The 14025-nt window shown below is 48.3% G+C and overlaps 1 protein-coding gene across 1 annotated transcript; it reads left to right on the top strand.

The window, feature by feature from the left end:
• The first annotated feature begins 1551 nt into the window (after positions 1 to 1551).
• On the top strand, positions 1552 to 12898 carry SMG8 (SMG8 nonsense mediated mRNA decay factor). The gene is made up of 4 exons (XM_015424166.1): positions 1552 to 3449; positions 6101 to 6246; positions 9528 to 10403; positions 12345 to 12898. The coding sequence occupies exons 1-4, from the start codon at positions 1613 to 1615 to the stop codon at positions 12540 to 12542; spliced, it is 3057 nt and encodes a 1018-aa protein (XP_015279652.1). The 5' UTR covers positions 1552 to 1612; the 3' UTR covers positions 12543 to 12898.
• The last annotated feature ends 1127 nt before the right edge of the window (positions 12899 to 14025 follow it).

Below are 14025 nucleotides of genomic sequence, written 5' to 3'. Positions count from 1 at the left end.
CTCACAACTTTAATGCCAGTAACTACATAGTAGAATTTTTGCTGACAAGACTCCACAGCTTAGAGGGAGGATTGGGTGAGATGTGCCCTAGTCAGAACCAGCTGTGTGTCTGTACGTGAAGACTGATTTGCATTATGGTGATACGCATTCTGCACAATTGCTGTAGGCACTCTAGTGATGCAAAAGATCTTCCTGCAACAAAAATGTTAAGCGTCAGGTGCTAAGCTGGATGCAGGGATGCTTCTGTCACCCCTGTGCTTGATCCCCACCTGTTTCCAAGCACAACACAAGATCAAAACACTGGCTCTTGCGTTTAAGGCCCTGGCTTGGGACCAGACTACCTGAATGGCCGGTGCTTTCTGTATAGTCCAGCTAGCCAGTTCAGATCTACCTCCCAAGCCCTTCTCTCTAGGGTTGCCAACCTCAAGGTGGGGCCTGGTAGGAGGCAATGGCAAACAACCTCCGAATGTCTCTTGCCTTGAAAACCCCATGGGGTTGCCATAAGTCAGGTGTGACCTGAAGGCCTATATATATATCCATGATAGGTCTATGTGCCTCAGAATTGAGTTGGGAAAAAAAATCACAGGGAGCTCCAGACCCAGACCTCTCCGCCCATACCTGATTCAGCCCTCATGAATGTATGAAAAATGAGAGAAAAAGAGTAAATGGGGTGATCTATCCCAGAGGAGATCCTCATTCCACTCAGGGATGTCATTTCAGTCCCAGAACACAGATCCCAGGCCTAGGGGCTGTCATACGCATAAAAGGTAAAGGTTTCCCTTGCTCAAAGGCTAGCCGAATCCGACTCTAGGGTGCGGTGCTCATCTCCATTTCCAAGCTGAAAAGCCAGTGCTGTCCGAAGACGTTTCTGTGGTTATGTGGCCGGCATGACTAAACGCCAAGGCACACAGAACGCTGTTACCTTCCCGCCAAAGCGGTACCTATTTATCTACCTGCAGTTTCTTGCTTTCGAACTGCTAGGTTGGCAGGAGCTGGGGCCAGAGATGGGAGCTCACTCCGTCACGTGGCACTCGGGTCTCGAATTGCCGAACTACCGACCTTCCCACTCAGCATCTTAACCTCTGAGCCACCACAGCCCTGTCATACACATATGTACATATATACCAAGCAGTACTTCGTTTTCTTTTAGTTTAACAAACGGAGTCATCCTTTATAGTCTCTAGGGTGATGATGCCTGGAGATCTCCCAGAATTTTAAGTGACCTCCTGGCTACCGAGATCAGTCCCCCGAGAGAAAACGGCTGATTTGGATGATGGACTGTACGGCATTATGCCCCACTGAGGTCCTTCCTCTACCTCCAAATCTCCAGGAATTTCCCAACCTGGAGTTGGCAACCCTCCATGCGGTTCGGAGCGCTGGCAGGGGAAGGGCGGTAGAAAGACCAGCCACTTCCATGTAGGCAACTGAGCATGCGCGGGCATGAATCCCTTCCCCCCACGGAAGTTCTAGAGCGAAAATGTATCAATTTCTTTCCGCGGAAACTGATTGGCTGCCGCGTTCTTCCCCGCGCGTGCGCAGTCGTCCCCCGCAGCCCCGCGCTTCCAAGCCTTGGACCTCCGCTCTTGGGGAAGCGCGTTGCAGATCCGCGAGGATGGTGGGCGCGACGCCCGTGCGCAGCCCGGTGAACCTGCGGGAACTGCTGCTGGCCGGGGCGGAGGGGGGTAGCGCCACCACCACGGAGGGGGGCAGCCCCGCCACCACGCCCACCAGTAGCGGTGGCGGTGGCGGCGGGCCCGGGGTGGCCTCCCCCGCGGAGGAAGAGGAGGTGTGCGTGGTGGGCATCTTTGGCAAAACGGCTTTGCAGCTCTGCTCCGAGAAGGCGGCCTTGGTGAACACGGTCTGCGACAGGCAAGTGTTCCCTCTCTTCCAGCGGGAGACCGAGGCCAGGCCGGCGGACGGGGAAGGCGTCGAGCTGGCCGCGGAGTCCCCTGCGCCTTCCTCCTCCTCCTCCTCCTCTTCCTCGTCTTCTTCCTCCTCTTCTTCTTCTTCCTCCTCCTCCTCCTCCTCTTTGCAGGGGGATTACAACCTCTTGCAAGCCTATTACAGCCCGGAGTGCAAGGTGCTCTACCTGGTGCTCACCTCCATCTGCGACAGCCGCCAGCTGCTGCAAGCCTGTAGGGACCTCGATGCCATGGGGGATGGCCGGGTGCCTGGGGGCCTAGGGGGGCACCCTGCCCAAGGTGGCTCCCCACTGCCTCACGCGGAGGCCCACGAGTTTTGGAAGCACCAGGAGAAACTGCACTGCCTCAGCCTGCTGTACCTCTTCTCCGTCTGCCACATCCTGCTGATGGTGCACCCAACGTGCTCCTTCGACATTACCTACGACCGGGTTTTCCGGGCTTTGGACGGGCTGCGGCAGAAGGTGCTGCCCTCCCTGAAGTCTGCCATCAAGGACTGCCCCGTCGGCAAGGACTGGAAGCTCAACTGTCGGCCTTGCCCGCCCCGCCTTCTCTTCCTCTTCCAACTCAACGGGGCCCTCAAAGTGGAGCCCTCTCCGGGCAGGGGGCAGGAGCTTTGTGGGCATCTGGAGAAGCCTCCCCCGAAGAAGCACTCCCCCAAGAGGAGGCTCCAGCACGCTCTGGAGGACCAGATCTACCGCATCTTCCGCAAGAGCCGGGTGCTGACTAACCAGAGCATCAACTGCCTCTTCACCGTCCCGGCCAACCAGGCGTTCGTTTACATCGTGACGGGCGGAGCTCAAGAGGGCGACGACCCCATTGCAGTCTTGCTGGATCAGCTCCGCAGCAACTGCACGGCCCGAGAGGCGGAGTCCATCTTGACGCCTGCCTTGACCGGGCCCAGGAGGTACCAGATGATGCGCCATGGGCGGCAGCAGCTATCCTTCCACGTGGAGAGCAGCAGCTCTGGTTCTTCGGGCCAGCTGGTGGACTGCACCTTGAAAGAGTTCCTTTTCCAGCACGTTGAGCTTGTCCTTGGCAAGAAGGGCTTCGATGACAGCGTGGGCAGGAACCCCCAGCCGTCCCACTTCGAGCTTCCTACTTACCAGAAGTGGGTGGCCACTGCCCTGAAACTGTATGAAGTAGCAATTGAAGGCAAAGACAGTGACCCTTCTTCTGTTGCTGGGGAGCTGACTTCCAAGATTTTGAGCAGCATCAAAGTCTTGGAAGGCTACTTGGACATCGACACCAAGTTCTCGGAGAACCGTTGCCAGAAGGCCTTGCCGATGGCCCACAGTGCATACCAGTCCAACCTGCCGCATAACTACACCATGACGGTGCATAAGAACCAGCTGGCTCAGGCCTTGCGGGTGTACAGCCAACATGCCCGGGGACCGGCTTTTCACAAGTACGCCCTGCAGCTGCACGAAGACTGCTACAAGTTTTGGAGCAACGGCCACCAGCTGTGCGAAGAGAGGAGTCTGACTGACCAGCACTGCGTGCACAAGTTTCATTTGCTCCCTAAATCAGGTGAGTTTAGAGCAAGGGTCCCCAGTCGGTTGGAGCCTAAAGGCACCTTTGGAATTCTGACACAGGGCGGTGGGTCGAACTGCAAAATGGCTGCCAGGGAGGCAGAGCTAGCCACACAATGCCAGGGGGGTGAGACCATGCTCAACTCGAGCAGTAACTCTTCAACATTTCAGGCAGAAGCTCTGTTAAATGGGATGCCTTTTAAAATGAACATAGTGTTTAGAAGTGTTGTCGTGTAGACACACAGCTTAATTGAGTCATACGGTGAAGATCCTGATGCTGTGGTGGCAGCTGTTACAGAAGCAGCTCAGGCAATCAGATCTCCGAGAACAGCCAATCCGAAGCCCTGCTGGGCCCAAGCCCCCCAACCTAGCTACACCCACATTCTAAAAATACTTGGTGGCACCAGGAAACATGTCAGTGAGCACCGTGATGCCTGTGGGCACCATGTTGGAAATCTCTAGTTTAGGGGGATGGTTACATCACACTCCCCCACCCCTTTTTATATAGGTGCCAGAATTTTGGAGAGTTATTATTAAGTAGTGGTTAAGTACATGGACTCTAATCTGGGAGAACCGGGTTTGATTCCCCACTCCTCCACTTGCAGCTGCTGGATGACCTTGGGCAAGCCATAGTTCTGATAAGAGCTGTTCTCTCAAGAGCAGTTTCTCTCAGAGCTCTCTCAGCCCCACCTACCTCACAGGGTGTCTGTTGTGGGGAGAAGGAGGGAAAGGAGTTTGTAAGCCGTTCTGAGACTCCGAGTGAAGGGTGGGGTATAAATCCAATCTCTTCTTCTTCTTTACGAAGGGCTATGCCCGCAAATCTAGTTTATGGGTAACATTGTAAGGAAGGAAACTATGCAGCCAATGTCTGCTAAACTCTTCACAGCTTAATGGATTCCAGCTGGATAGCCACATTGGTCCATAGCAGCAAAATAAAAAATCTAAAGTAGGGGTGTCAGACATAAAGTCCAGGGGCCGGAACCGACCCATCCAGGGGTCTTACCCGGCCCGCAAGCAACTGGTATGTACGGAAATGTCAGGTACTCCCCCTTTCATGGTATCCCTTGGGGAAAAAACTTAGTCTTGCATATTATTAAATACATTTATTGGGGCTTTTGTAGGTTCCCCAGTAAATCAGTTGTTTTCACTGCTAGAAATCAATTGCTTTTGTTTGTATTTTGAGTAAAAATAATATTGTCAATTGGGTTTGCCTGTGTCCTTTATAAAGTTTATATTTCCGGTGCCTGGCATTACATTTTATGGCACACATGGCCCGGCCCAACAAAGTGACATTTATGCCAGATCCAGCCCTCATAACAAATGAGTTTGACACCTCTGATTTAAGGACTAACAAAACTCTTCGTTAACATTTATTGTGACTGAAAACCAGCCAAGCAGTTTACCAGCACAGTTTACATACAAATGTAAAATTAATATACAGGAATTAAAATTCATAGCTCCCAGAAGAGATCAGGGCCCTGCAGGATCTCTTACAGTTCCGCAGGGCTGCAAGACAGAGCTCTTCCACCAGGCCTTCGACTAGGAGCCGCCCCCACTATTACCATCAACAGGCCTGGCCCTCAGCTTTAACATCTGGCTCACACCATCGAGTGATTCAGGACGACACTGAGCCAGAATTCAGCAGTTGTCGACATCTCTAGCATGCCACCGCAAGCAATGAACTGTATAAGTAATAGCACCTTATGATTTTAGGAATTTATCGGTATTGTACTGTTTTATGGTTTTATCGGCAATTGGTGCCAATGCTGTAAGCCACCCTGAGCCCGCTCGCGGGGAGGGCGGGGTATAAATTGAATTAATATTAATATAAATAAATAGATATAATTGATTATACATTAGACATTATTAAAAGGTTTGGAATATCTGCTTTCTTATGGACAAAGTGTCAGCACAGAATATGGCCCCTTTAGAGGTGGTCTCTCTAGATCGGTCTCCAAGAAGGAGATTTCTATGGAACTTATCAGGTCTTCCTGGGAACTTGGATAGAACAGGGGTGAGATGTGTGGGACAAAAGACTAGCAAAGTTTATTTCAGCATAAGTTTTTGGGAGTCACATGAAGCCGCCATATACTGAATCAGATAATCAGTCCATCAAGGTCAGTATCGTCTTCTCAGACTGGCAGTGGTTCTCCAGGGTCTCAGGTCTTTCATGTCACCCACTACCTGATCCTTTTAACTGGAGATGCCAGGGATTGAATCTGGGGCCTTCTGTAGGCCAAGCAAATGCTGTACCACTGAGCTGCTCATCATAAAACCTCGTGGGTTGCACGTGGTAGGCATTGTCCCAACTCGCTTTACCTCTGGCAGTTTTTTAAATTAGATCTTTAAACTTGCCTGTCTTAACGACTCAAGGTTCAGTACAAAATATCTGTGGTGATACAGTTTTTTTAAAAAAACAACAACAACACAACTATAGCTGCAAATGCTCACCCAGAACTCTCTCATTGCTTCTAGGAAAAAATATTCTTGGTCTTGTTAGATGGCTGTGTTTTCACTGGAAACTTGCTTTTAAAAATTGTAGGAAAATTGTAGGCTGTTGAATTCTATGCAATGTAAGAGTCAAGTGAAGCTGGCAGAGTTTTCCAAAGGGGAGTAACAAATACTTTTCTGTTTGGCTTCACTTCAAAGGGGAAAAACCTGAACCGGATCGGAACCCACCAGTGTTGTACCACAACAGCCGTGCTCGCTCCACTGGGGCCTGCAATTGTGGAAGGAAGCAGGCACCCAGAGACGATCCCTTTGACATCAAAGCAGCAAATTATGATTTCTATCAGGTAATCTGCTTATCGACTTCTCTGTTCCTTGACTAGCACCTTGAGTCTCCATCCTTTGACAAAGAAATGTGGCTTTTTATTTATTCATTTACAAAACATATACCCTGCCTTTCTGCCCTCATCAAGGCCAGCAAGGCACCTAACAAATCAAAAACATTTGTAATTGTTTTGTTTATTTAAAACATTTATTAGCTGACTTTCTTCATTACGAAGCTAAAGGCAGCATACAACGTGGGTAGGTGTGTGTGTAAAGTGCCGATTTATGGTGACTTTATAGAGCTTTCACAGCAAGAGACATTCAGTGTTGGGTTGCAGTTTTCTGCTTCTGTGTCACAGCCCTGGTATTCCTTGGAGATCTCTCATCCAAATACTAAGCAGGGCCAACCCTGCTTAGCTTCTGAGATCTGATAAGACTGGACTAGCCTGGGCCATCCAGGTCAGGGCTACAATGTAAGTAAAATATGTAATATGAAATATATTTAATTTTTTTTAATTTCAATTCACAATTCAGGACAGCTAGTGAACTTAATGAAAGACGGTGAAGTTTGGTTGACTAAGTGCCATAATAAAAAGCCATCTTAACAACCATTAAAACCAAACAAAAACACATCATTAAAAAGAAGTTAAAATAAACATATGAAAACCTGAAAACAACAATTAAGACATAAGGCAGGTAGGCAGGATCGCTACAGCACCCAAATAATTTCTGCCCAGGACAGGCTACAGCAGGCTAACTGGGTGACACTGGTAAAAGGCACTCCTGCCCACAGCCGCTTATGGTTTTCAGTCTGGGTAATGCAGACAGTCCCCTTGCACGGTTATTTGTAGCAGTCCATGGCTGGTGTTTTGTGAGAAGGAGTCTTTCCCCCCAAGCAGTAGGGAGTTTCCTGACTGCAGGAATCCTTTGTCTTCCCAGCTTTTTATCCAGATGGCTGTCCAGTTTATTCATTTATTTCATTTATACCCCCACTTTGCAGCTCTTGTAAAACTTTAAATTCACAGACATTAAACAACCATGATAGTGAGTATTCTGAGTGGAAGATTAAATAGTACTCTTTTGAAATAGTACAGGTTGAAATATCTTCTTGTACTGTAAGATGACTTTTTAAATTTCAAAAATAATTAGCTTGTTGTAATATTAATAAAATTGTAGCTGTAGCTTTTCACCACTTGGTTGAAACAATGTCCCTGTGTTTTGCTGCTTTAAAGGGAAACGTTTATTCTTGATGGAGCAAGTTCTGCTTTAGCAAGGGGGGAAAGTCCTTTAAGCCAGAGCTGAAAAGGCTCTGGCTCTGATTGAGGCAAGGCAGACATATTTGGAGCCGGGGGGAGTGGGATGTCTCTAAGGAAAGGGGGCAGCCTGCATTGGGAGAGGATGGTTTATCTTTGTGTTGCACTTTGGGTTACCTGTTTTCCTGGCTGTGGTTCCTAGGTAGCCCCCAAAGGAGACTGAAATACTTTGCAAACAGGTGCTTCGTGGCTGTTGGCTTACCACAGCTACGTAATAGATGAGTGTGGCTCTTGAGATTCAGCTGCGGTAATTGATGGTGACTTCAATATCCAGCTGACGGTTAGTCAGTCATAGAACAGTTAGATTTGAGCCCCACAAGATTTTCAGGGTGTGAGCTTTGGAGAAGAGCTGTATCTGATGAAGGGAGCGCATACCCCAAAATTTTGTTCATCTCTAAGGTGCTACTGAACTTGGTGTTCTAATTCATACCAATATGGCCACCCTCTGAAACTATCAGGTACAGAAGCTGCTGTGGCTGCTAACCGTGGGCTTTTGGGTAGTGTAAAGAGACGGTCTCCAAATCAGCCTGTCAACCGGCCTCTAGATTGGCAGGAACAGAAGCAGAGGGGCCTAATTGCAGGACATGTAAAGTGTTTTCCTCACATGTACAATTTCCAAAGGGAATAATTGGTCCAGGGCTTCTCACTGCTCTGTTGGGCCAGGTGGTCTATTTTCTAAGGGATCTGCAGCAGCCAGGAGCTGTAAAAGAAAATAAAAATTCAGGTCTGGCGGGACACATAAGGGACAAGTCTTCTGTAGTGGACAATGTTGCATTGAGACCAGATTCGAATCCCTGCTGAGCAGGCCCGTAGCTACAGTGGTGCATTTTGGGGCTCTGCCCCCTCAAATGTGAGGCACGGCCCACAGCAGCTGCTGCCCCTCTCCCTCCTGTGGCATTAAAATTGGTCCTCCAGCTGATCGGACCCCTCCCCTGCTGCCCCACAAAATTTCCCCACACCCCACCAACCCAAAATTTCTGGCTATGGGACTGTTGCTGAGCCACACAATTTACTGGATGATTTTGACCAAATTGTACTCTCTCTCTCGGCCTACCTTACCTCACAGCCCTATCGTAGTGATTGGGGGGGGGGGGATTTACCAAGCAGAGATCAGTCTGAGAATGAGAAAGCGAAGAGAGAAACTTTTACTGGGGGTTGTAAATGGCAAGCAGAATGCTGTCTGGAGGAGAGAAAGGAAAACAGCCATTTATGCAGATGTGTCTTGGGGATCTTTGTGCGGCTGGGAACATAGAACAAAGTTAGAGTCCAGTAGCATCTTTAAAACCAGCAAAGTTTTATTCAAGGTGTGAGCTTTTGTGTGCATGCACACTTCGTCAGACAATGAAATGGAATTACAGATCATACTTGTATATATACGGGTTAAATTAGAATGCAAAATAGTGAGGACCAGTGTTCCCTCTAAGCTGAGTTAGTGTGAGCTAGCTCACAGTTTTTTTGCCTCTGGCTCACACATTTTTGTCTTAGCTCAGGAAGGATGGCTCCAGAGTGAACTATTTTATGCAGGTGCCAAATGGCTCGGTCACAACTTTAATGCCAGTAGCTCACAAAGTAGAATTTTTGCTCATGAGACTCCACAGCTTAGCGGGAACATTGGTGAGGACACTTTAAAAAAAAAAAACAGATCAAAAGAATGACAAGTTTAGTTCCTGGTAATCATCTGTTTAAGTTCATCTGGGGGGGATCTGTTAAAAAAAAAGTGTCCTCACTATTTTACGTGCTGATTTAACAAAGCACTCCTGTATATGCAACTATGATATGGAATTCCATTTCATCGTCTGATGAAGTGTGCATGCACACGAAACCTTGAATAAAACTTTGTTGGTCTTAAAGGTGCCACTGGACTCTTAACTTTGTTCTGTTGCTTCAGACCAACACGGCTACCCACCTTGATCTATCTGCTGGGAACATAGTTATCTCTCTATTGAAAATTTTTAACATATTACCTCTTCTCCCCCATTGCCCCCTTTCAGCTGTTGGAAGAGAAATGTTGCGGCAAACTGGATCATATCAACTTCCCCATATTTCAGCCGAGTACACCAGACCCGGCCCCGGCCAAGAATGAATCGTCGGCCAGCCCTTTGGAAGGGGAAGTGGAAAAACTGAAGGAGAAGGAGCCGCAAACTCAAGGCGAAAGCACCAGCCTGAGCTTAGCTCTCAGCTTGGGCCAGTCCACAGATAGTTTGGGTACCTACCCTGCGGATCCACAAGGTGGAGGGGACACCACAGAGGCTCATGGGCAGGCTGCAGAATCCAAAGGGGAAAAGAGGCCAAGCTTGGTAGACCGTCAGGCATCCACGGTGGAGTATCTCCCTGGGATGCTCCACTCGAATTGCCCAAAGGGTCTTCTGCCCAAATTTTCCAGCTGGTCACTGGTGAAACTCGGCCCTGCCAAGGCTTACAACTTCCACACTGGCTTAGACCAGCAGGGCTTCATCCTAGGGACAAACTATTTGATGCCTTGGGACATCGTGATCAGGACAAGGACTGAAGAGGAGGGAGACCTGGACACTAATTCCTGGCCAGCTCCCAACAAGGCCATTCCCGGGAAGAGAAGCGCGGTCGTCATGGGGAGAGGAAGGCGTCGGGACGATGTGGCTCGTGCCTTTGTGGGGTTTGAGTACGAAGATGCTCGCGGCCGGAGGTTCATGTGTTCCGGGCCGGAGAAAGTCATGAAGGTGATGGGAGGGGGACCGAAAGAATCGGCCATCAAAGCTCTCAACTCCGATATGCCTTTGTACATCTTGTCATCCAACCCGGGGCGAGGGCTGAAACCACACTACGCTCAGCTGATGAGACTTTTTGTTGTGGTTCCCGATGCGCCTCTCCAGATAATACTGACACCGCAGGTAAGATGGGTGCTGTTACGGAAGGACTGAAGGGGTTTCCTTGCTGTGGCGTATGACCACTGCAGAAGAAGAAATGACTTTGTTGTTAGCACTAGTTGTTAAACTGTTCCATGGAAATGCTCAGGTTTTCCTGATTTCCTTGGAGAAAGGGTGGGATACAAAGTGAATGGGTGGCAGGAAGTACCGTCGAGTCGCAGTCAATTTATTGCAGCCTGAGGATTTTCAAGGCAAGAGATGCTCAGCGGTGGCTTGCTATTGCCTGCCTCTGCGTAGCAACCCTAGACTTCCTTGGTGGTCTCCCATCTGAGTACTAACCAGGGTCAGCCCTGCTTTGCTTCCGAAATCAGGCTAGACTGGGAACTGAATGGTATCCCTCCAATTCGCCCCAGAATCTTCTGCCACATGCCAGGATTCCATGACAGATATGCAGGAATTACTAATTAAACAGTCCATGTGTAAAGGCAGCTTGAAAACCACTGTCTTAACACCTGAATGGTATCACAATTCTGCAGTAAAAAACAATGTTAAATATTTAGACTTTTGTCCTCGGAGCTTTCAAGTCTATCAGAGAGGGGGAGGAATAGTAAATAATCAGCTGAGAAAAGAGAGTCTTTGAGGTGTTTAAAATTTAAAAAGTACTTAGCATTATCAGAGCCAATGCTACAAGTGTCTCCAATCCTCCACCGGAAACCTCCCATGTTCTCCAATTCTGCAGTAATAAAATATACTTCGTGTTTTGTATATCATATTGGAGTATTCGGAGCTTTCCACATATGTTATCTTAGTCATCCGTACAACAGCCCTGTAAAGAAGGCAGCCTATGGCTGACTGAAGGTTTGTACTGGGTTGTTGTTGTTGTTCAGTCGCACAGTCGAGTCCGACTCTTCGCGACCCCATGGATCATCTCCCGCCAGGCCCTCCTGTCTGGGTACTGGCTCACAATTCATCTAAGGTCCCTAGCCACTGTGCTGCATTGGTGGGGAGGAACAATTTGGTTTATCTCGGTGAGTTTGTACTTTTTTTAAAAAAAACTTTTTACAGTGTTAAACTGAAGTGACTTTCGCAACGTTACAGCAGCTCTGAAACACTCGAATGGGGGCAGAAGTTATTAGTAGCAAGTGATACGGTGTCTGAATTGTCAAATCTGTTGGAGAGAGGCTGTGGTTCAGTGGTAGAGACGCTGTTTTGCATGCAGAAGGTCCCAGGTTCAATCCCTGGCTTCTCGAGTTAAAAAAGGTCCAGGCAGTAGATGATGTGAAGGACATCCACAAGCGGCTCCGGAGAGTCGCTGCTAGTCTGAGTGTACAATACTGACCTTTATGGACTGATGGTCTCATTCAGTATTAAGGCAGCTTCGTGTGCATTCATGTGTCTATGCAGCAACACCAAGTAAAGCTTGGTGTAGCCCTTTCCTCTGGAGGGGCTGTGGCTTGGCGGGAGAGCATGTGCTTGGCATGCAGAAAATCTCCAGTTCAGTCCTTGGCATCTCCAGTTAAAGGATCTGAGATGGCAGATGCAAGGGAGAGCATTCCTTTGCATGAGAGCTGCTGACGGTTAGAGCAGACAGTGCTCAGCTAGAGGGTCAAGTTTTCTGACCTGGCATAAGGCGGCTTCTTTTGTTTGTATACTTCTGTTGGTGTAAGTGCTATTAAATTGCAACTGTTTATGGCACCCCAGCAAAGGGCTTTCAAGGCAGGTGAGAAGCAGAGGTGGTTTGCCATGGCATTCCTCTGCGGGGTCTTCCTTGGTGGTCTTTCATCCAACTACCAACCCTGCTTAGCTTCCAAGATCTGATGAGTCTGGGCTATACCAGGCCACCTTCACTCCTGTCCTTCTGTTAAAGGGGGGGGGGGGGAATTAAAATAGCTTTGTTAAATTCACCTGTTGGAGTCACTAACGCTATTTTCTGCTTGCTTTTCTTTCCACTCCCACCCCTTCCAGGTCCAACCAGGGCCCCCTCCTTGCCCGATATTTTACCCTGAGAAGCAAGAGATAACTCTTCCTCCTGACGGACTGTGGGTCCTTCGATTTCCTTATGCTTATGTGACAGAACGGGGGCCCTGCTTTCTTCCGAAAGAAAACCAGCAGTTGATGAGTTACAAGGTTATTCGAGGGATTCTAAAGGCTGTGGTACAATAGCAACTATTGGACCTCAAAGACTGAATTAGTTTTGGAAGTTATTTTTCCTTTCCCCCTCTCCCCCCATCCCCAGCATTCCCCTGAAATGTATGACGGATTTTGATTACTCACTGTTGAGATTTTGAAAGTAATCACTGCTTTGATTTCATGAAACCAGTATATGTACAATTTTGAAATGATCTATGCGTGCCAAAAAGGATGCTGAGAAAGGCAGGAATAGTCATACTGAAGACAGGTTCTGGCTAACCCATTGCAATTCCATATATTGGGGGGGGATTGATTTGTAAAACAGCTATACAATGGAACATTCACATAGATTCTGGATCCTGACAGCATGAGTCATTTGAGTGGAAATAAATGGCTGACGAAACAGAGAGCTGTGAAATTATTTATTTCAACACGTTGGTTTCTGCACAGTTAAATTTCAAACTGGGCCCTTGACACAAATTTATTGGTTCTAAACATGCTGAAGGCAAAGGAAATTCTCAGGAAATGTGGCACGTCTTATATTATACGTCTTATATATCAGCTTTGTATGGAGTTACTATGACTCGGCAATTGTATTGTGATTGGCTGACTGCTGTATATATCCTGCCGTGTACTGTGCATTGACTGACCTACATGGTTACTGATGCCTGGCGTAGCACCCTGTTGGACTAACAGCCTGTTTTGGAGTGACTACAAGGACTGTGTAAATATCTCTCCCTTATTATAATTGAATAGCAACGTTCTATATTGCAACGTTCTAAATTTGGCCCCTTTAGTGTTTGGCCGGAAGAACTGCCACTCAGAAGACGCTGGCTGGGTTGACTGGCTGCTTTGTGCAGTCCCGCCCAGCGTTTCAAGGTCTTTTGCATGTGGAAGCTGATTGGACTTCACTCCATTCCACACCTCAAACTCCCCCCCCCCGCAAGGCAGTTGGAATTTTCAGTTGCATATGGGAACTGCTGTATTCTGAGGTAACATATGTCCTCACTTAAAAGCTGCCTGGGGGATTATGGACCATTCACACACTTTCAACCTTAACATACCTCATAGGGTAGTTGTGCGGATCATACGGGGGAGAGGAGAATGATGTCAGCTGCTTTGGTTCCCACTGCATGGAAAGACTGCCCTTTCCCTAGCCAGAGGCTGTGGGGGGGGGATGTAAAACGTAAGACAGACAGGCAGATAAAGGTTGGCTGATGGTTGCGTGGAAAGGACATAGGGTTGCCAACTCCAGGTTGAAAACTTCCAGGATATTTTAGGGATGAAGCCTGCTGAGGGTGGGGTCTGAGGAGGAGGAGGAAGAGGGGGACCTCAGACAGATACAATGCCATACTGCCCACACTCCAGACAAGCTGTTGCCAGTCTCCAGGTGACAGCTGGAGAGCTCTTAAAGCTTTGGTGCTAATTCAAACTGTTGCAATTTATCGACAGAGTAGTGTTTCGGAAAATCTTTAGGAATTGTTTGGTGCATTTACGATGGGGCTCCTGGGGAACT

This window comes from Gekko japonicus, unplaced genomic scaffold, assembly GCF_001447785.1.
Source record: "Gekko japonicus isolate JY-2015 unplaced genomic scaffold, Gekko_japonicus_V1.1 scaffold1359, whole genome shotgun sequence".
NCBI lineage: Eukaryota > Metazoa > Chordata > Lepidosauria > Squamata > Gekkonidae > Gekko > Gekko japonicus.
This window is presented reverse-complemented; position numbering and strand designations above follow the sequence as displayed.